The sequence below is a fragment of the Pararge aegeria genome, chromosome 27 (genome assembly GCF_905163445.1).
Source record: "Pararge aegeria chromosome 27, ilParAegt1.1, whole genome shotgun sequence".
Taxonomy (NCBI): Eukaryota; Metazoa; Arthropoda; class Insecta; order Lepidoptera; family Nymphalidae; genus Pararge; species Pararge aegeria.
The window spans coordinates 6,466,685-6,487,737 of record NC_053206.1 but is presented as its reverse complement, the minus strand read 5'-3'; the positions used below and the strand labels follow the sequence as shown (position 1 = coordinate 6,487,737).

General features: G+C 37.1%; 1 protein-coding gene across 1 annotated transcript; it reads right to left on the bottom strand.

Moving 5' to 3' along the window:
* Window positions 1-523: 523 nt before the first annotated feature.
* LOC120635723 lies at window positions 524-21,053 on the bottom strand. Its single transcript, XM_039906849.1, has 9 exons — window positions 20,892-21,053; window positions 10,798-10,945; window positions 9,954-10,091; window positions 7,883-8,797; window positions 5,331-5,452; window positions 3,722-3,853; window positions 2,218-2,481; window positions 1,968-2,081; window positions 524-938 (listed from the first exon to the last, which is right to left on the bottom strand). The coding sequence occupies exons 2-9, from the start codon at window positions 10,936-10,938 to the stop codon at window positions 851-853; spliced, it is 1,914 nt and encodes a 637-aa protein (XP_039762783.1). The 5' UTR covers window positions 10,939-10,945; window positions 20,892-21,053; the 3' UTR covers window positions 524-850.

The following is a 21,053-nucleotide window of genomic DNA, read 5'->3' as shown; positions in this document are numbered from 1 at the left end:
CGAATTCCGGCACGAACCTCTAATTTTTCGGAGTTATTTGCATTTTTAATTTAAGGAATAAATTTTCACATGCCTTTACGGTAAACATCGGGATGAGGCCTGCGACTCCATAATGTTCTCAAAGGCGTATGAATACTACCAACGCGCAATTGCACAGCGTGGTGGAATACGGCCCTTCTCATTGTAAGAGAAGACTAGTGTCGTAGTGGGTTAGACGGGTATAGAATATTATCTTCTTTGGAGCATTTGGGAATTTTAACGCCTTTTATATACTTATAAATACTTAAAATTATAGGCTTTTAACAGTCAGGTTTTAAAACAGGCTCTACTCATTGTACTTATTACTAAATAACAATAGTTACAGGCTCGAGAAGGCAAGAGCCCAGAGCCGTAGAGAAAGCCATTTAAAATAAATAAAAAAAACAGTAACACACATAAAAATAAAGTTTTACCTTTATTTAACACTGGTTCTAAATTTAAATCCACCGGTCGTTATAATAATCAAAGTATTTTGGTAGTTTCTACCTAATTTGTAGAGATTTTCTACCATTCAAGTAGCTTTTTAGACATACCTAGTCTAACCTAGTAAACTCGTGCGCTTTTGTCTTTTTTAATCACTGACCTAAAAATGGCCCTTTGAACTAAGGATGTTAGTTTTTACTATTAAAACTTGTGCAGCAGTTGTTTATACTTTAAAACGTTTTATAGAGAAGTTGGGTGTAACTGTAGAAACTTTTCATCTTTTCTTTAAATTGACCTATTACTTCATGAATATTACTATGAGTAGCACTGTACTACTAAAAACAGAACAGTGCTACTTTTAGTAGTTTTTGTCCTTCTAACATTTTTACTATAACCTATTAGAAGTATTTTGTGATTTTCTCAATGGCTGAAGAATTGAGTCAAGTACCACTGTCGCTGGATTTGCTTTGCTGCATCTGTAGACAAATAAAATAATTTTGATGTGAGTAAATAAATAAATAAATATATAACGACCATCTAACTCCAAAGAAAGCGTAGCTTGTATTACGAGTACAAAGATGACTGATGAATATTTTTATGAATAATATACATAAATACTTATAAAATACAGATAAGAAAATCAACGAAAACCATTGAAACATTTTGGGAATCGAAACCACAGCCTTGAATCCAGAAAGAAGGGTTGCTGCCCAATCGGCTGTGAAACCCGGCGACCGCTTTCATGTTTTTATTACTGCGAGTTACGACATTAATAAAGCAACCTGACATCCAATTCCAATAACGATCGTCATTTTTACATACAATTACGACGCTGTCGCTCTAACGTCGCGTCGTGACAAGTTGTTTGGAAACAGCATCAGGTTTATTAGTCATCATGTCGTAAAATGCGTGTGAATTCTACCTATCCGCACTTCGCCAGAGTGGTGTAATAAAGTCTAAATCCTTCTCAGTTCTTAAAGAACGCCGGTGCCCTTTACTGTCCCGATAATGTAAAAAAAATAATAATTTTGTCAAAGTCAAAGTCAAAAATATCTTTATTCAAGTAGACACTTTTGATGCGTACATTACATGAGAATTACACGGTAGTGAGATGATGGCGATAACCAGATTCGTAAACTATATGTAGCGGTCTCCACATTACAGAACTAGATGGCGATGGGATATATCTTTGCCTTTTCCCTACAGGGAAGACGGGAGTTTAAAAAAAAATTACAATGACACATTGTACTAACTTAGATCAAGCACTTTGTACGTCCTGCGAAGTTTTGCGATGGTTTCCACTTACCATCAAGGGCATTTGATTGGTCCGACGATAACTTTAAAAAAATACAATTCCGGAATTTGTGAATACTGAATTTTCTCTAGTCTGGTCTGGTGGGATCGCGGGAAGCGGAGGTGTGGTGACTCTGTATTCTGATCTTTCGTCACCACACGGCAGTTACATTATATTCAGGTGAGGTTTTGCAAACGAAAAAAGTCCTTACCTCGGAAACATGTCTGTACATTTCAGTTCTGTCCATCCTGTTAATACTTCGTACATCATGATATCTATGGCCCGGTCAGCTGGCACCTCACCCGTCAGCATACGCAGCGCAAGCCTAGGAACATAAAGAAAAAGTAAATCCTGTGTGCAATTCACAGACGACAAAAGTGTAACTTCTGAAAAGTAGCCTACGAGTACTATCTAAGTGTGTCATCCCATACAATAATATAAATAAATAAATAAACACTCACCCATTAATCCTAGCCATTGTACCGTACGGTGCGTTCAACTTCGCCGTAGCCACCAAATTCTTGCAATACAACAACCAAACACAATCTAAATCGGTATAAATTGCATTCGTAGAGTTGGCAACACTGGAACTCGTACTGTCATTCTTATTGAATGACGTTTGGAGATGATTCAGCGCGTGTGTGTGGGCATCAATGTTGCGCGAAAGTTGATTTTGAATGTTGGCATTTAACGCTTCTCGATTTGACAGCTGGTTCAAAACCATCCTGAAAATAAAAACTTATTTTAAGATTATAATTTTTTATTTAAATTTATGTTCAATTTTTGATAGCTCTACAATATTATAATATCGTATATGTGTATTTGGCATCTACACATTATATTTGGCTCAATATTGTTTTTGATTCCAATATAGTGGATATTGAATTTATCATTAAGAACTAGTCCACTGACATGGCTGTACGGTGATATTTAGTGGTTGAAATTTATTAATTATTTTACCTCTAATGTTCTTACCATAAATTGGGAAATGTTCTTCAACGTTTACCATAAAATGGGAAATATGGGAAAACTTTGTGAGCTAGCAACATTACGCGAGTGCGTAGGTCAGACGGGCGCGGGGCGTTGCACTGCACGTGATCATGCCAAAACGGGGGTTCTGTATGTTCCTTATTCTGTACCGGTCCTTTACCAACGGTCAACCCTACGAGATAGAGTACTGCGGAATTGTACGATTAATCTATCCAAACTGCCCCATATTAGTATATAGATAGCGCCCGTGCGCCGCACCGGGTCGATAGTATCTATAAACTATTTTCGTTCGTGTGATCTATAAAATGGGTCCGAGAGAGTCATTGAGAGATAAATTTAAAGATGTTAAAATAATGACAGTTTTTAGCCTATACATATTTGAAAATTTTATGTATGTTCACAAAAATATATCTAAACTTAAGAGCAAATGTGACTGCAATCATTTGAACATTAGAAGCAAAAATAAACTTGCAGTGCAATATACTAGACTACATAAAATAGGTAATTCATTTAAAGGAATTTTTATACAATTTTACAATAAACTACCAGTTGATATCTTGGAGATGTCTCTTAAAAAGTTCAAAGTTTGTATTTAACGTAAGCTTATAGAAAATTCCTATTATAGTATTAAGGACTACGTCAACGATAAAAATGCTTGGGTGTAAATTATTTCTCTAACCAGGTTGCTTGTTTAATAGTTTTAAATGACAATGTGAGATGGTGATAACACAAAAAAAACAACCGGCTAAGTTTGTTGTGGGATTCTTAGACCAGAGTGCGTTTGGAACCCTCGTAGCTTTAGTTTTAAGTTGACGAATTTAGATATCGCCATCAACTCACTTCTATGTCATATTTTACATGTAATGTACGTATCAAAAGTGCCCTCTATGTGCCTATTGGAATAAAGAAATATTTTACTTTGACTTTGACTTTGATTTTAAGCTGTAGAAATCTCAGGTGGTAATATAAACTTACTTGGTGTTCTTGAAAGCTCTCCCGAGGTGTATAGCGGCGCGTGCAGTACTCATACCTATTTCCAGTACATTTTCTAGAAGATTCATTCCGAAGTCAGATTCCTCTGCCTCTTGGCGAAGGTTTTGTCTTCTTCTGAAACAACGCATCCATGAGTAGAGAAGCTTATACAATGAAGATGGAGTCTAAGGAACCAACCAATTGTCTAATAAAATTCATAATCGTATAACACGCAGTGGGACTTCGATTTCACACTCGTGGGGCCGAGTTATTCTCTTACTTTTAAACAATTAAAATCATTCAAAGGTAGAAAACATTGTAAGGAACCCTGCATGCCGTAGAGTTCTCCATAATATTCTTAAAGGTGTGTGGAGTCCACCAATCCGCACTGGGCAAGCGTGGTGGACTACGACCTTAATCCTTTCTCATTGTGAGAGACAACGGGTTATAACGTATCTCGCAGGCATGCGACATGCGTTAAACTAAATAAATAAACTACGACAATACACACATCGCCATCTAGCCCCAAAGTAAGCGTAGCTTGTGTTATGGGTAGATGACTGATGAATATTTTTATGAATAATATACATAATCGTCATCATCACATCAACCGATAGACGTCCACTGCTGGACATAGGTCTTTTGTAGGGAGTTCCAAATTCCACTGTTCTGTGCCGCTTGGATCCAGCGGCTACTTGCGACGCGCTTAATGTCGTCTGTCCACCTCGTTGGGGGCCGACCAACGCTGCGCTTACCAGTTCGGGGCTGCCATTGCAGCACCTTGGGACCCCAACGTCCATCCTTTCTCCTATGTGCTATGTGCCCGGCCTATTGCCACTTCAGCTTCGCGACTCGTTGAGCTATGTCGGTAACTCTGGTTCTTCTACGAATCTCCACATTTCTGATTCGATCGCGTAGAGATACTCCGAGCATAGCTCTCTCCATCGTCCGCTGGGGGACTCGTAGCCTTCTTATGAGGCAATAATATACATAAATATTTATAATACACAGATAAACACCCAGACACTGAACAACTTTAATGTAACACAAACATTTTCCAGTTTTAGGAATCAAACTCACGGCCTTGGACTTAGAAAGTTGTCCACTGCGCCAGTCGTCCGGCAAATCTTTGACGGCCGATTGGCGCAGTTTGCAGCGATCCTGCTTTCTGAGCCCCAGGCCGTGGGTTCGATTCCCACTACTGGAAAATGTCTGTGTGATGAGCATGTATATTTTTCAGTGTCTGGCCGTGTTTATATGTATATTTTAAGTATTTATTTATGTTATTCATAAAAATATTCGTCAGTTGTCTTAGTACCCATAACACAAGCTACGCTTACTTTGGGGCTAGATGGCGATGTGTGTATTGTCCTAGTATAGAAAAAAAAAAAAAAAAAACTTGAGATCACTGCTGTCAAAAGTCACCTACAATAAATATACAAGAGTGATATACAAGGGTTGATATAATGATGCTGATGATGATGATAATGGGGCACAGCAGTGGCGTGCATTTCATACATGCACAAAAGCACTGCCTGCCCCATATTTTTTTATAACTCGTGTTAGAGGAGGAAAGGATGCCCTGGTAAGAAACTCTAGAAAGGATACTCACGAAAAACTGTCATATTGGTGATATATTTCGTTCCTCTTCACCTCAACCTTTGATGGCTCCATGAACAGTGCGTTGAATGCGAACACATCTGGATCTTTGAGCATTTTGTTACGAATTGATTCCTGGAAAGATTCACCTTTGGATTTAATAAATAATAATCACTCAGTGACTGAAGACCAAAGTCTTCGAAGTGCGCGTTGCGTAAGCTACAGTGGGGTGCCCATATAGATTCACTAGCGAGTAAACTAAGCTCGGCTGCCTACACAGTCAGAAAAATTCGACAGATTACTGACGTTGAAATAGCTGGGCTTGTTTATTTTGCGTACTTTTATAGTGTTATGTCCTATGGAATCTTGTTATGGGGTAAAGCAGCTGATATCGAAACTTTATTTATATTGCAGAAAAGAGCTGTACGGTCAATATATAAACTTAAATCACGCGAATCCCTCCGTGAGAAGTTTAAAGAAATAGGCATACTTACTGTAGCTTCACAATATATTTATAACAATATAGTATTTGTAACACAACATATTAGTCTTTATAAACAAAAAGTGGACATAAACAGTCGACTTACAAGAAATGGTCATAAATTAGTGTCATCTGCATATCGTCTGCGAAAGGTACAGATAACAGAGGTCATTTGTGGGATTGAGTATACGCTTTTATAATATGATTCCTAAGGTGATTTCGGACCTGCCAATGCATAAGTTTAAGGAATTTGTTAAAACGCATTTATTACAGCGAGGTTACTATACAATTGATGAATTTCTTAGTGACAAGGTGGCTTGGAAGCATCCGGCTCCCCTTTCAGCTCTCACAAGATAGAAAAATGAATGTTAAAATGTAAAATGTAAATTGTTGATGTAGGAAAAGAGCAACTGCTGAGTTTCTTGCCGGCTACTTCTCGGTAGAATCTGCCTTCCGAACCGGTTAGTCAATACAAACAGACAGACTTGACGTTTCAAAAGTGTGCTTATATTAGGCCTACTTGAAATAAATGAATTTTGAATTTTGAATTTGAACTATGGGCCTCATAAGAAGGTTCAGAGTCACTCAGCGGGCGATGGAAATAGCTATGTTCTCTGATGTAGCTGAAGTATCTCTATGTGATCAAATCATAAATGAGGAGATCCGTAGAAGAACTAGAGTCACCGACATAGCTCAATGAGTCGCGAAGCTGAAGTGGCAATGGGCAGGGCACATAGCTCGGAGAACCGATGGACGTTGGGGTTCCAATGTGTTGGAGCGGCAACCCCGCACCGGTAAACGCAGCGTTGGTCGTCCCCCAACCAGGTAGACAGACAACATCAAACGAGTCGCGGGGAGCCGCTGGATAAAAGCGGCCCAGAATCGTGGAGTTTGCAACAACCTACAAAAGACCTATGTCCAGCAGTGGACGTCAGTCGGTACATATGATGATGATGATCGATTTTGCATGTCGTAGGTTAAATGCAATACGTAAACTGCCCTTTGCGTGGGCTAGAAGGAAGATAATGTATTCGGAAAATAACTTTTTATCTCGCGCGTGCTTCCAACAGCTAATATTGTGAGACAGACATGTCTCACGATAAAATTGGCACTTTCAGGATAATAAAAATTATAAGCGTTTAAAGTATTATAAGTTTTTTCTGATATATGATTCATGTATTATGAAAAACGTATTTTAAGTTATATTGTTGGTGAGATTGGTATTTATTTCCAATAAATAAAACTGCAAAATTTAGCTATCCGCCATTAAATCTCATCCGACGTCATCCGCCGAATGACGTCACGTCTATATAAACATTAATTTTGTACCACTTGTACCGCTGTTTTGTGATTACAAACTATCAGTTGCTCAGTTTTGTGTTATACCAAAAGCAATAATCTTTAGTTATAGAACAAGGACTTTCTATATAGCTCTAATTTGCCTGTGACGTCACGAGTGCGGCCATGACATTGCGAGCGTTTCGCGGGAACTATTAATTTCCTTTCGACCCTGCTTTCTGAGTCCAAGGTGTGGTGTTGTCAGTTGTGTGATGAACATGAATGTTTTTCAGTGCCTGGGTGTTTATCTGTCTGTATATTATAAGTATTTATAAAAATATTCATAAGTCATCTTAGTACCCATAACACAAGCTACGCTTACTTTTGGACGAGATGACTCAATCCTAACCGTATCACAGCGACTGTTTCGGATTCCGGCTGAGAGCGCCGCTGGTGAGAACTTAGATGACTCGCATAACCTGATTTTGTGCTAAACGTGCGGCTGCATTCGCTACACGTCAACACACCGGCAATGTAGTTATATGATACGGCCGCTGGTTGTCGGGCCTTTAGCTCATCGCGTTTAGCATCAAGCTCCTTAAGTCGTCTCAACTCAATATCAACCTATGTCAAAATTATCAACTCAACTGTATTGTCACAGTATATTTATTTATTTAATTATATCCGCAAAACCTTTAATTTATGCAAAATAAGAAATTTCTTGGATATACTGCCGAAAATCATGGGACATTTTTGGAAATCCCAAAGGCCAAAGTATCAAGTTATCAAATGTTAATGTTACCAACCTGGTTTTCCCACGCCATCAGCTGTATGTTATGTAGAAGCATAACATCTAGCGTTAAAATACCAAATGAGAGCAGATTCGTGCTGTTACTCAAAATGACTTTTCTACTTTGGTTCACGCTTGTGAAATTCTCTCCGTAATACAGCTCCCTGAGTTTGCTCATCACTATAGTCACATTTCCCTCAACCAGACTCTCGTTTAACGCTTGTAGTAACTGTCCAAATTCGTTATTGTTTGTTGAGTTACTGGAGTCCCTTTTATCAGTAGGTTTTCCTTCAAGGTCAGCGTCTGAGATAATCCAGTCGTGCAGCTCTTGAACCTTTTCTATTAAATAACTGGTCATTGAATTGCTTTGTATATAATCGTCATAAAGATTATCATCGTCGAAGTACTCTTCATAATTGCTATCCAGATCTTTCAGTCCAGCTATATAGCCATCAGATAACTTGATATTGCTGTCACGGATGAAAACATCTGGCAGTGTCGGTTTGAATTCGGGTACGCGATTTAAATCGTTACTCTGTTCAGCTTGATTTATATTTGGATTATTGCTGTTAACTTTATTATTTGGATTTATATGACGCGGTGGCGTTATACCACCATTTTTATTTATTTTGTAATGAGGATTAATAAAGTCATGGCTGTTTGTGTCAGATAGTTTCGCTTTATCTTTCTTTTCGATTCTTCTCTCAGGATGGTGTATTACATCGTGGATTGGATGTATTTGTGGTTTCGACACCAGATTTTTTCCGTCTGGTTTCTTTTTGTCTCGATTCGCTACCCTGTTGTTGAAGATGGACAGTTTCTCGAGAATCGGGTATTGGATATCGTTTTCGTTTTCTTGGGCTGTTGCGGTATCACCTTCAGTGGTTGTAAGTAGCCTTGGTTGTGGATAGGCCATTGGATATAATGGTTCCTGAAAAAAAGTGGTATTGTTATAATTTCTGTACAAATATCAAGTTGTGCAATCTGTACGGTGTAATTTATAATTTCTCCAATCCTTATACTCCACACAAAACAGATCTTCGGCAATGTACCCTACATGCACGTTTCGCTCCGAAACCGGAGATGTTGACTTTACAATTAATAATTGTTGTCACTGACAACCTTGCCAACTACCATGCTCCCTAACAGGTTAGCCCGCTACCATCTTAGATTGCATCAGCATTTACCACCAGGTGAGATTACAGTCACTTGTAGAGGAATAAAAAAAAAATCTGTCGGGCCAAGCAGTTATAATATAATATTATTTTTGGGAATGTCATCTAATTATATTAACACACCAGCCGGTTTGTACGTGGTTTTTGGTTTTACACGAATCCTGATTGAACCGTAGATTTTACCTGAATAAAAAACAGCCTATATGTTAATGTAGGGTATAATCTATCTCCACACCAGAATTCAGTTAAATTGGTTCAGTAGTTTTTGCGGAAAAGAGTAACAAACATCCATCCATTATTATGGATGTTCACCACTAACATGGATGGTCGAGCACGGCTGGACATTGGTATTTTGTAAGGATTTCTACATTCCACGGTCTTGTGCAGCTTGCGTCTTGCTTGTGTCTGCGGCTTTCAGCGATTCTGATGTCATCTGCGCGCTAACACTGCGTTTACCGGTGTGGGGACACCACTATCTATCAGTTTTGTAAATCAGCGTCTATCAATTCAGTATATCAGCATATCATATATTTGAACCTGCGCCTGATCTCTTTCGGAGCTGCCGTCCGTGGGACAATGAGAGTGAGAGAATGGAGAGTGCACCACATACTTGTGGACTCTAATATCTTTCGCGTAGTTGCGTAGTGGCCCCCAAAGAGGTGGACAGACGACATCAAACGAGTCGTCCAGGACCCAGGACCGTGGATTTTGGAACTCCCTACAAAATACCTATGTCCAGCTGTGGACATCAATCGGTTGACGATGATGATGAAGAAGAAGGTGACGACGACGATGATGATGAGTTGCAAAAATCTCTCTGGAGATTGACCATCAAAATCTGTCGGGAAACAGTTTGTAAAGTATTGCATTGTAAAAGTGTAAAAAAGTAAAAGTGGTTTGCGGGACTCTCACCCTCGCTTCGGAATATAGCTGTCTTGGGGTGTAGCTTTCGCTGGCAGCTGTTCTGGTGATAACGATGGTCGCCAGCACCAGCGCCCCGCACACGGCGAAACACGAGGCGCTCGCTATCACCCAAACTTTCAGGGGCACCTGCATTTGGGACAAATGAAGCAAAATTATAAACGTCACGCATTTGGGGACATACGTACAACGGACGTTTTCATACCAACCAAGTGCGGAAACGGCACAGGAACAGAAGAAGAATGTCTTCTTATAGAATCTGAACCAAAATAACTAAAGTAACCTAAATGCATTTGGGGTATTGATATGAAACAGAATTCTGAACCAAATTATATACGTAATTTAAGAGCAGCATTTTGGGAATTTGTAACGTGAACTTCAATCAAATGCATTTGAGGCATATGAATCAAAATAATAAACGAGCAAAATACATTGATATGAAACAAAATTCTGAACCAAATTATATGTGTAATCTAAGAGCATTTGGGGAATTTGTAACAATTTGTGAACGTCACTCAAATGCATTTAAGGCAAATGAATCAAAATTATAAACGAGCACAAAAGGATTTGGGGCATCTGAACCAGAATTATATATGAGCACAAATGCATTAGGGGCACTTGCATTTTGACCTTGCACATATAACATTTCGGAGTTATGTGCGTTTTAAGCAATTAAATAAAGTTCTTCATAGTGTCCTCCAAGGGGTACTCTACACACCCTTCTCATCCTGAGAGGAAGACCCGTATCCTTAGTGGGCCGGTATAATAAATAATAAATATAAATAATAACGGATATCTCATAGAAGTGAAGCGAAGTGTCTCATAGAGTACTTACACTAGTTTTAGTAGGCAATCTGTCTTCAGGCCTCGGCGGCAACGGCCGCGAGTGCCAGTCGCGTACTGTAACGCGACTGTCGCGCACTGCCGTACGGCTGTCGCGCTGCTGTGTATCTTTCTCATACTCGTATTGGAACATATTCTATCTGTAAATAAAAAAGAAAATGTAGTAGACCAATTCTTAATTCACTAAAAAAAAAAAAACAAGTGGAAGAGCTGTAACAATCGTTGTTTCAATATAATGTAATTTTATAAATCTCACAACAGAAACAGTGTCGATGTGCACTATCGACAAAGTACCTACTCGGTACAACCCTATTAACCGTAATACTCTTTCTCATCAGCGCTTCAAATCGGCACAAATTTTAGTTGTCATTTTCGAAGATAAAGCGGTACAAAGATGTGTTTATATCACTGACCATAGAGGTCAGAAGGTACGTATATATACTAAGGACAAAATTCAATGTTTGACAATTGTTGAACATTTGGTAAGATAAATTCGACTTTGATTTGTTTTGCATTTCAAAGTTAGTTGTATACTGTAATGTAAACCAGTGCGAAAAATGCGACATAGCACTGTTAACATCGTCAAAATTATCTTTACTCCTGTCACAATGAGCGAGGGAGGGATACACAATGAGTGGTGATAGCCCAGTGTCCAGTGGGTAGGAGCTCAACTTCTCTTTCGGGGGGGGCGAGTTCGAAGCCTAAAGTTTTCTAAGTTATGTGCGTATTAAATAATTAAAATATCACTTGCTTCACAAGCGAAGAAAATCATCGTGAGGAAACCTGCACGCCTGAGAGTTTTACATTAAGCTCTCAGAGGTGTGTGGACTGTTCTGTCAAGATCTGTTCGAGGGATCCTGGAGAAATTGAGGGAACTCTTCAAATATACTATATAATTACACCTATAACAATTTGAGTTATTTTTAAACAACTACAAAGCAAGAAATAAATATTTTCTTCAACATCTATATATGTCGATGCCAAGTAGGTAAAATGTAGAAAAAAAATCAGTATTAATTTTTGTCGCTTCTATACCGTCGTCTTAAACATAGCTAGTTGTTATAATGATAGTAATAACGTTAATGGAATGTTGAGTCGACAGTTATTGTTCCGATCGTTGTTCCAGTCAATGGTCTTCTCGCGAAAAGCTTCGACCAACATCTTAAGAAGCTTTCGCTTGGTTGGATCAAGGGTCGGATACAGAAGGCAGTAGTCCTTGAAACGGCGCGTGTTGTGAGGAGGTTCCTCACTGTGGAGCCCTGACCGGTTGCTTGGGCATTGAAAAGCCCCGCAAGCGGAGGGTGGAGTTTTTTTTCTTATAAATTTTTATTTGTGTTTTTTGTTTTTGTAAGCATTGTTAGGAATAGAAAAAAAAACTGAAAATCAATAAATGATAGAGTAATAAAAACGTTTAATTCAGATAAAAATCCATAGCTACAACAATAACAATTATCTTATTAACTTTATTATAAATTAAAATTGACCAAACCTATAAATCCGTACTAATGTACAAATATCAACGTAAGTTTGTTTTTTACGCTTTCATGCAAAAACTACTTAACTGATCCTCATGAAACTTTGTACACATATTCTTCGAAGTGTTAGAAGTGATATTGGATACTTTTTATCACGACATTAAGCTCGGTTTGATTAGAGCGGATGAAAGTGTTTGACAATTTTACACCATAACTCCGACAAATTATAACCGAATTTAAATAATTATTTTTGTACTATGAGGTTATAATATGTATTTAATTTTGCCAAAACATTGTGTAGATCTGATGAATTGGGTTGGAGATAGAGGACAGATCTCCACAGCGGACAGCAGCAAAGCCCTCTAGGCTTAGCGATACTGAATAATTAACTTTTTTTTAGAACTAATTCTAAATTGAATGCCACATCAAAAAACAAAATCAAACGCAGACGAAGTCGCGGGCAACAGCTAGTAATAAATAATTAGGAATCTACTAACTAAGGTTAACCCTCTTGAGCAATTGGTGTGTGAGTGTGTACCAACCCGGTGCTCCATAAAGGGATTTTCCCATTTATTGGTTAATATTTTCAAAATACTGTTGGAGCTTCCGTGAATTCTGCTCATCATTGATGCAGATCTTTTTCTCATGATTGCGTAGACAAGTCATCAACGTCTCCGTAAACATTTTTGATGCACTGCAGTAGCGCGGCAGCCCCAACTATGCAGCCATTATTGTATTGCAAACGTACGTCGTATAAGCCCTCTGTGTATTTGACACCCACAGGCTGGCCGTATAAAATGTTTGACAATATGAATGAATGAATGAATATATACTTTTATTGTACACCAAAGAAAAGAAGTAGTTTAGAGATATAAATACATAGCAAGAGAGTACAATTTCGTGGCCTTATCGCTACATAGCGATTTCTTCCAGGCAACCAATGGCGTAAAAGGAAAAAAACATAGAAAAGAGGTAGGTGGTGCAATAAATAAGATTTAATAATTATACAAATATATAAATAACCTGGATAGCAGCTTCATTTTTGTGCCTTTTGGAGTAGAGACTTTGGGACCGTGGGGTCCGGAGGCAAGACCCCTTTTCAAAGAATTATCGAAAAGGGTTATCGAGTCTACCGGTGATCCTAGAGCGGGCAGTTACTTTGGCCAACGAATTAGTTTGGCCATCCAAAGGGGCAATGCTGCCAGCATCTTAGGAACTGTGCCTCGCTGCGGTGGTTTCGAAGACGTTTTAGATTTTATTTAGTTTTAAATAGTTTATTTTAGGTTATATTTATAAAACAATTATTTTAAAGAATAAATAATATTTATATTATTACATATAAATACAAATATGCTCTGAAAAGATCAAGCTTCTCTTCCCTTGTACACCGTGCAAACGTACGCCCTACGCTCCCTCTAAATATCTCTCTTGTCATTCAAGTCCTCAGTTATCAAATGTCCCAGATACCTAAACTCCGTCACTGTATTCTAATTACTTATCGGAGCGTTAAACCACGTTAGCCTGCGTGGGAAGTGGGTTGGTTAGTACGTTTACACAGCACTTTAGTTTTACTGCACTCCTTCGTGGGGTTGAGTATAAGCATTTACTCGTACAACATGATTCCTAAGGAAATTCTTGACCTACCTATGTGGCAATGTATACATTTAAAAAATGTTTACAAACGCATCTAATACAGCGAGGTTACTATACATTTGATGAATTCCTCAATGACAAGGTAGATTGAAAGCAGCCAGCCTCGCTCTCATCTCCCGCAACATAGAAAAATGATTGTAAATGTTGATGTTGGAAAAGAGCAACTGCTGAGTTTCTTGCCGGCTCTTCTCGGTGGAATCTGCTTTCCGAACCGGTGGTAGAGTCACTACAAACATACATACTTGACGTTTCAAAAGTGCTTATAAAGTAGGCCTACTTGAAATAAATGAATTTGAATTTGAATTTCAGGCGTGCAGGTTTCCTCACGATGATTTTCTTCACTGGTGAAGTAAGTGATAACCCACCCAACCCACTAAAGGGAGAAGGGGTTGAGGCCGTAGTCCACCACGCTGGCCCAGTACGGATCAGTGGACTCCACACACCTCTGAGAGCATTCTTTAGAACTCTCAGGCATGCAGGTTTCCTCAAGATGTTTTCCTTTACCGTTGGAGCAAGTGAGTGATATTATAAACTTAGAAAAGTTTTTGCACCGCTTTTTGATATTTTAATAGTGTCTAATTATTCTCACATATATTTATATATGGGCGCGGAGCCAAACGCAAACGCCGCGAAAAGAAATTACTTGAAATTATAATTTAATTAGTAAATAAATAAATAAAAAATAACAAATTATTACTTTTCACACCTTTTAGTACTTTTATATAATTTTTCCTTTATTTCACATTAAAGACACTCACATTACATTTAATTTATGATTTTAGATATTTAGTTATTTTTTTTAGTTTTTCATGTTTATTAATTTCATAATTTTTTATTTTGTTTATTGTTTACCTCTTTGATGATTTTGTATTTCTCGATGTAAATAAGCTTGTGTTAATGTAAAAAATATCTTTTGTTTGTTTATATATTATATTCTATGTTATTGTCCTTTTTTATGATTAAGTATTTTGTTATTGTTTAGTCGCGAGGATTCAGTGACGAAGAAGATAATGGAGCTGGCTGAAAACTAGTGCCGCGCGTTTTAGTATGCAGCTATACTGAGCCAGCTCCTTTGTCACACATTTTTTTTTATTTTTATACTTTAACAATTTTATTACACAAATGTAACATTTTACACAAATGTGTGACAATAAATACAATTTTTTCTTTCTTTCTTTCTTTGAAATAAATACTTAAATGTTTATTTAATTTTATTTGTTAAGATAAAAACGTCGCCATATTTAAATGCATCCGTATCCGGATATAAGCGCATATAAAACGGCAAATCAGAGCGTGACTTGTCTCTTATAGACGTCTCATGTTCACGGAAAATAGCTCGTGACCCACCACGCATGTCCGCGGAGAGTCTGCGAGTCGCGGCTACTAAACCGATGTTATTAAAATTTTCTTTATTCATTTAGGCCTACCACAGGCACTTATGAAGCGTTCATACATTTATGTATACATAATTGTAATGGTGATAACTTCGTTCGCCAATTTAAAACTAAAGCTACGAGGGTTCCAAACCCGCCCTGGTCTAAGAAGAACCCGCAACAAACTTAGCCGGGTATTTTTTTTTTGTTGTCACTAGTTATATGCGTTTTAAGTAATTAAAATATCACTATTATCAAAATTAAGCTTAATTTGCTATACTCCGCCAAAAGCAGGATAATCTGTGTGGTGTAATTTATAATTTCTTCAATCCTTATACTCCACACCAAACAGATCCTCGGCAATACACCCTCTACGCACGTTTCGCTCCGAAACCGGAGCATCATCAGGAGATGTTGACTTTACAATGATTAATTGTTTCTTAACAATTATTCATTGATCAGGAGATGTTGACTTTACAATGATTAATTGTTTCTTAACAATATAAATATAAAATATCACTTGCTTCAACGGTGAAGGAAAATATTGTGAGGAAACCTGCATGCTTGAGAATTCTCCATAATGTTTGCAACGGCGTGTGAAGTCCTCCAATCCGCACTTGGGCAGCGTGGTGGACCCAAACTTTTCTCATTCTGAAAGGAGCGGGTCTCCTTTCAGAATGAGAAAAGTTTGGGTTTAAAAATTAAATGCGTTAATGATGACGAACATGAATGTTTTTCAGTGCCTGGGTGTTTATCTGTATATTATAAGTATTTATGGATAATTTAACACAAAAATTATTCATCAGTTATCTTAGTATACGGCCAGTGGCGTGCACTTCATATATGCACAAAAGCACTGCATACCCTAAAATTTATATATTACTCGTATAGGAGGCGGATTTGCGCCGTTTTTGCAATTTTCCTGCTGTATGCATACCCTGGTATGAAACCCAGTGCACGCCACTGAGTATACCTACATATAACACAAGCTATATACATATACTTTGGGGCTATATGGCAATGTGTGTATTGTCATAGTACATTTATTTATTTTATTAACGTGGCAACCGGCCAAAGCTCAGGCGATAGGAATTCACCCCCGTTATTATTATACGCTTTTTATTAGCTTCACCTGTATGTTTGTTTGTATGTTGGTAACCGACTCCTTTGGACTAGGTTTTGACCCTAACAGGGGGTATAATTATTGCACAATTGGAACCTCCCGGTTTGTTCAGGGATGATGGCAAGAGACCAGACGGTATGACTATAGTACCGTGGTGGTTGGGGCGTGCGCTGGTGTGGGATGCGACTTGCGTTGATACGTTGGCAGCTTCTCACTTGCTGAGTACGTCCCAAAAAGCGGAAGCAGCTGCCGAATCTGCTCACATGCTTAAGCGCCGTAAATACTCCGTTATTTGTAATGACGTAAAGTTTTTGCGGCGCTTGCGTTTGAGGCTCTGGGCCCACGGTCTTCGGACAAGAAAAATTGGTCTTGACGTCTGGTGACCCAACAGTTGGCGCTTATTTAGCCCAACGGCCAAGTCTAGCAATTCAAAGGGGCAATAGCGCCAGCATTTTGGGTACCATGCCCATAAGTGAACAGTTAGACGGCTTATATAAATAAATAAATATACTACGACAATACACACATCGCCACCTAGCCCAAAAGTAAGCGTAGCTTGTGTTATGGGTACTAAGATGACTGATGAATATCTTTATGAATAATATACATAAATAATTAGAATATACATATAAACACCCAGACACTGGCAAACATTCATGCTCATCACACAAACATTTTCCAGTTGTGGGAATCGAACCCACGGCCTTCGGCTCAGAAAGCAAGGTCGCTGGAAACTGCGCCAATCGGCCGTCTATATTTATTGTAAATATTAATTTTAGTTTGTAATTATTTTTTCCCTAGAAAAATGAATTATTCGTTGGTTTATTAATAAAATAAAAATTGCAAAATACTTTAATGATAAGTACATTCCATGAGTGTACTTGATAATTTCGTACAATCTCATATATAATATATATATGTCATACATATGTCTACGATTTTGTTATATGTACTAATAGATAAATATAGATTTAAACTCTTTATTTGTAAACTGACAAAAAAAGCCAGACATAAATAAAAAAACGTGTGTCTGCTTATGTACACGCGTTAGAAGTTATACTTCTTTGGCGTAACAAGATAAAAATCTTTTCAAAAATGTTATCTTACGCTTTATTCTACGTTTGTAGAAAAAACGACACTAATAATAGAAGAATGGTATTGTTTGAATTATTGAAAGTCAACTGTCGAATCTTTTTTAGAAAAACTAAAATGTTGACTATAGCTAACTTCAGGGTGTCGGTTTTTTCTGACGTAGTGCGCGCGCATCTTAAAAATTTACTCTCACCATTTTTCCCTAACGCGCCAAAAGAAGTATAACTTCAATAAACAGAAGTTTCGGTATCGTCATTTGAACGATCAAAATCAATGCAAACTCAAAGCGTGAAAACTGTCCGAATAATGTTACCTGGTTACTGGATACTATTTCAAAGTCGATTATAATTACAAATATCAAGTAATTAATATGCGACCGAGCTACGACCGCCATTGTTTACTTTCGTGTTATTTAGGTTATTTATAAAATCGCCATCGAATGTGTTAAATATTGGCGATAAATTTATCACAAATATAATTGAGAAAGAATATAGGTAAAAAATTTCGAAAATCCAAAAGTGCACGACTTATAATGCTCATTTAATTATCAAATATTGAAAAAAAAAAAGAATTTTTTTTTTAAAACAGCTGTACTAGGAAAGTGATGCACAGGCGCCCCTGGTGGAATAAAATATACATAATATGTATGGATATAAATATATCACCATTCATGTTAATTTTACATAGATAAATATAGATATACAGTCTTGCAGTTTTCGTTTTTTATTAATTGCAATTTAACTACACTGAATTAATTAATCATTCGCATTCAGTGACCTACAATCGTCGATTAGAATTTAAAAAAAAAATTAACTCAAATAATGGATTTTTTCACAAGTTAGAGCGTTTTCGGGTTTCACACATGACGTACAGGAAAATTTTTTGACCTATTTTGGTGTTTTTTTCCAATTCTATTGCAGTAAATCAATTTTTTAAAAGTATGGAATTAATCTCCATTAAATTATCTCGACAATAGTATGCAAAATATCTTGATTCCGTGAACTAACAAGGCTATAATAATAAAAATAGCCGCCGAAATGAGGCGAAGAAAATGTTTCGATCGTAAAGCACTCTGATGCTTCGCATCATGAGTCGTGCAATAATGGAGGGAGACTGGATTTTTTTTGGAAAAATAAAACAAAATAATAAATAGAAATATTATTTTTATAATTTTATTGAATTGCTAATAAAATAGTTCCGCAGTTTGTACGTTTAGATCTTTTTTTAATGTCATTTTAAACAATAGATTTTTAGATTCAAGAGGTAGATTTATATGTACGACCCCGGTGGCGCAACGGTGCGCGCTGTGAATTTAAACACGAGGTCCCTGGTTCGATTCCCGGCAGGGGCATTGGGAATTTGTAACTTCTGAATTTTCTCTGGTCTGCTCTGGTGGGAGGCTTTGGCCGTGGCCAGAGGAAATTCAGAAATTATAAATTCTCAACATGGGGAAATTTGGGTAAGGCTTGTGGAGTCCACCACTGGGCCAGCATGGTGGACTACGGCCTTAACCCCTTCTCGTTGTGTTAGGAGACGCGTGCCCTGTAGTGGGTCGGTAATGGGTTGATATGATGTTGATGATAGGCAGTTGCCCGCGACTTTGCCTGCGTTTATTGTGGGGTTTTAAAATACCGCGAGAACGCTTTATTTTCCTAATAGCAATGGGTATAACCTACAGCCGTCTCTGGGATGCAAACTATTTCTTCATGAAATTCCATACCACGGGACTAAACCAGAGAAAATTCAGAATATCCGTTCCTTACAAAAACTACTATCGCCAAAGGTTGTCTGGGAGAGATCATTTTAGCGATAAGACCGCCTTTGCACACCTAAACTAGTTTTTTTTATATGTGTTTCTTTGTATTTTGTTTTTGTGTGTGCAATAAAGAATTTAATAATAATAATACTATACTAGCGGACCCCAGCGCCATCTGTCGGGGCTGATTTGTGATTCTGAACCATCCAGGGTGCCACCCAAACGCATACCGAAAAATTCATTCAAATCGGTCCAGCCGTTTAGGAGGAGTTCAGTGACATGTGTGTATATATGAATTGAATCGAAATTTATAGATATTATTTTGTATTATGTATTATATTTATTAAGGACTACGTCAACGATATAAATGCTTGGGTGTTAATTATTGCTCTAACCAGGTTGCTTCTTTAATATTTTTAAATGACAATGTGAGATGGTGATAACAAAAAAAAACCGGCTAAGTTTGTTGTGGGCTTCTTCTTAGATATGGACGCGTTTGGAACCTTCGTAGCTTTAGTTTTAAGTTGACAAATTTAGTTATCGCCATTAAACTCACTTCTATGTTATATTGCTTGGAAGCATCCGGCTCCGCTTTCAGCTCTCACAAGATAGAAAAATGAATGTTAAAATGCAAAATGTAAATTGTTGATGTTGGAAAAGAGCAACTGCTGAGTTTCTTGCCGGCTTCTTCTCGGTAGAATCTGCCTTCCGAACCGGTGGTAGAATCACTACAAACAGACAGACTTGACGTTTCAAAAGTGCTTATATTAGGCCTACTTTAAATAAATGAATTTTGAATTTTGAATTTGAATTTTATTTTACATGAAATGTGAAGCATCAAAAGTACCATCTATCATGCCATTACCGTAGTAAGTTAGGTTTTATTTTATTTATTATTTTTAAGTCATCAATATTAATTATTTTAATCCGATTTGTTTATTTTGTGATTAATATTTTGTTTTGTTTCCTAATAATGAATTAAATTAAAATCATTGTTACTTAGCATTAAATAATTTTACGTTTATACCTACTCTCGAAGGTTTATAAATAATGTAGGAACGACTTATGTGAAATATATCGTTCAAAACATTGGTACGAAAATTTACCATTGTTTGGATTAAAGATAGGATATACCTAGGCATATAGTTACAAGTACACCTACTTACGTCAAGGTTCTATCTATTTTGTTCTATTTCTTATATATATACAAGAAATATATAGGTATAAGATATAAATTCTTAAATTGTCGCTGGCGAGTATCAAACCTACTACCTCAAATTTATAAGACAGCGCTGGCCACTGCGCCAGCGCCAGAGTTAAAATTTTTTTTAATAACTATATGATAGTGGTTTCCTATATAACAAAATTACGCTAACTATTTCAAACCAAAGCTTTTTTGATGCATATACCTATTTAGGTTAAAAAAATACAATTTTATATTTGTTAAAAAAATTAGCATGTAGAAAAAAACAACTGTATTTATTTTTTTGGATTAAAAAACGATATAAGTATTAATACCTGCATTTTTTGATTCATAAGCAGTGGTAACATAAAAAATCGATGTTAAAAACCAATAAATAAAAAAAAATAAGTAAAAACCGATGTAAAACTTACCGAAATCGAAAAAGAATAAAAGTAAACTTTTAGCACAATCACTTTTTAAACAACTTTTCAATGTCACATCCCTAATTAAGGAGTTTTTTTTTTTTATAAAACTCGAATCTTTTCTTTTTAAGCTAACTTATCTTCTGTTGTCTTTTGTAAACGCGGTAATAC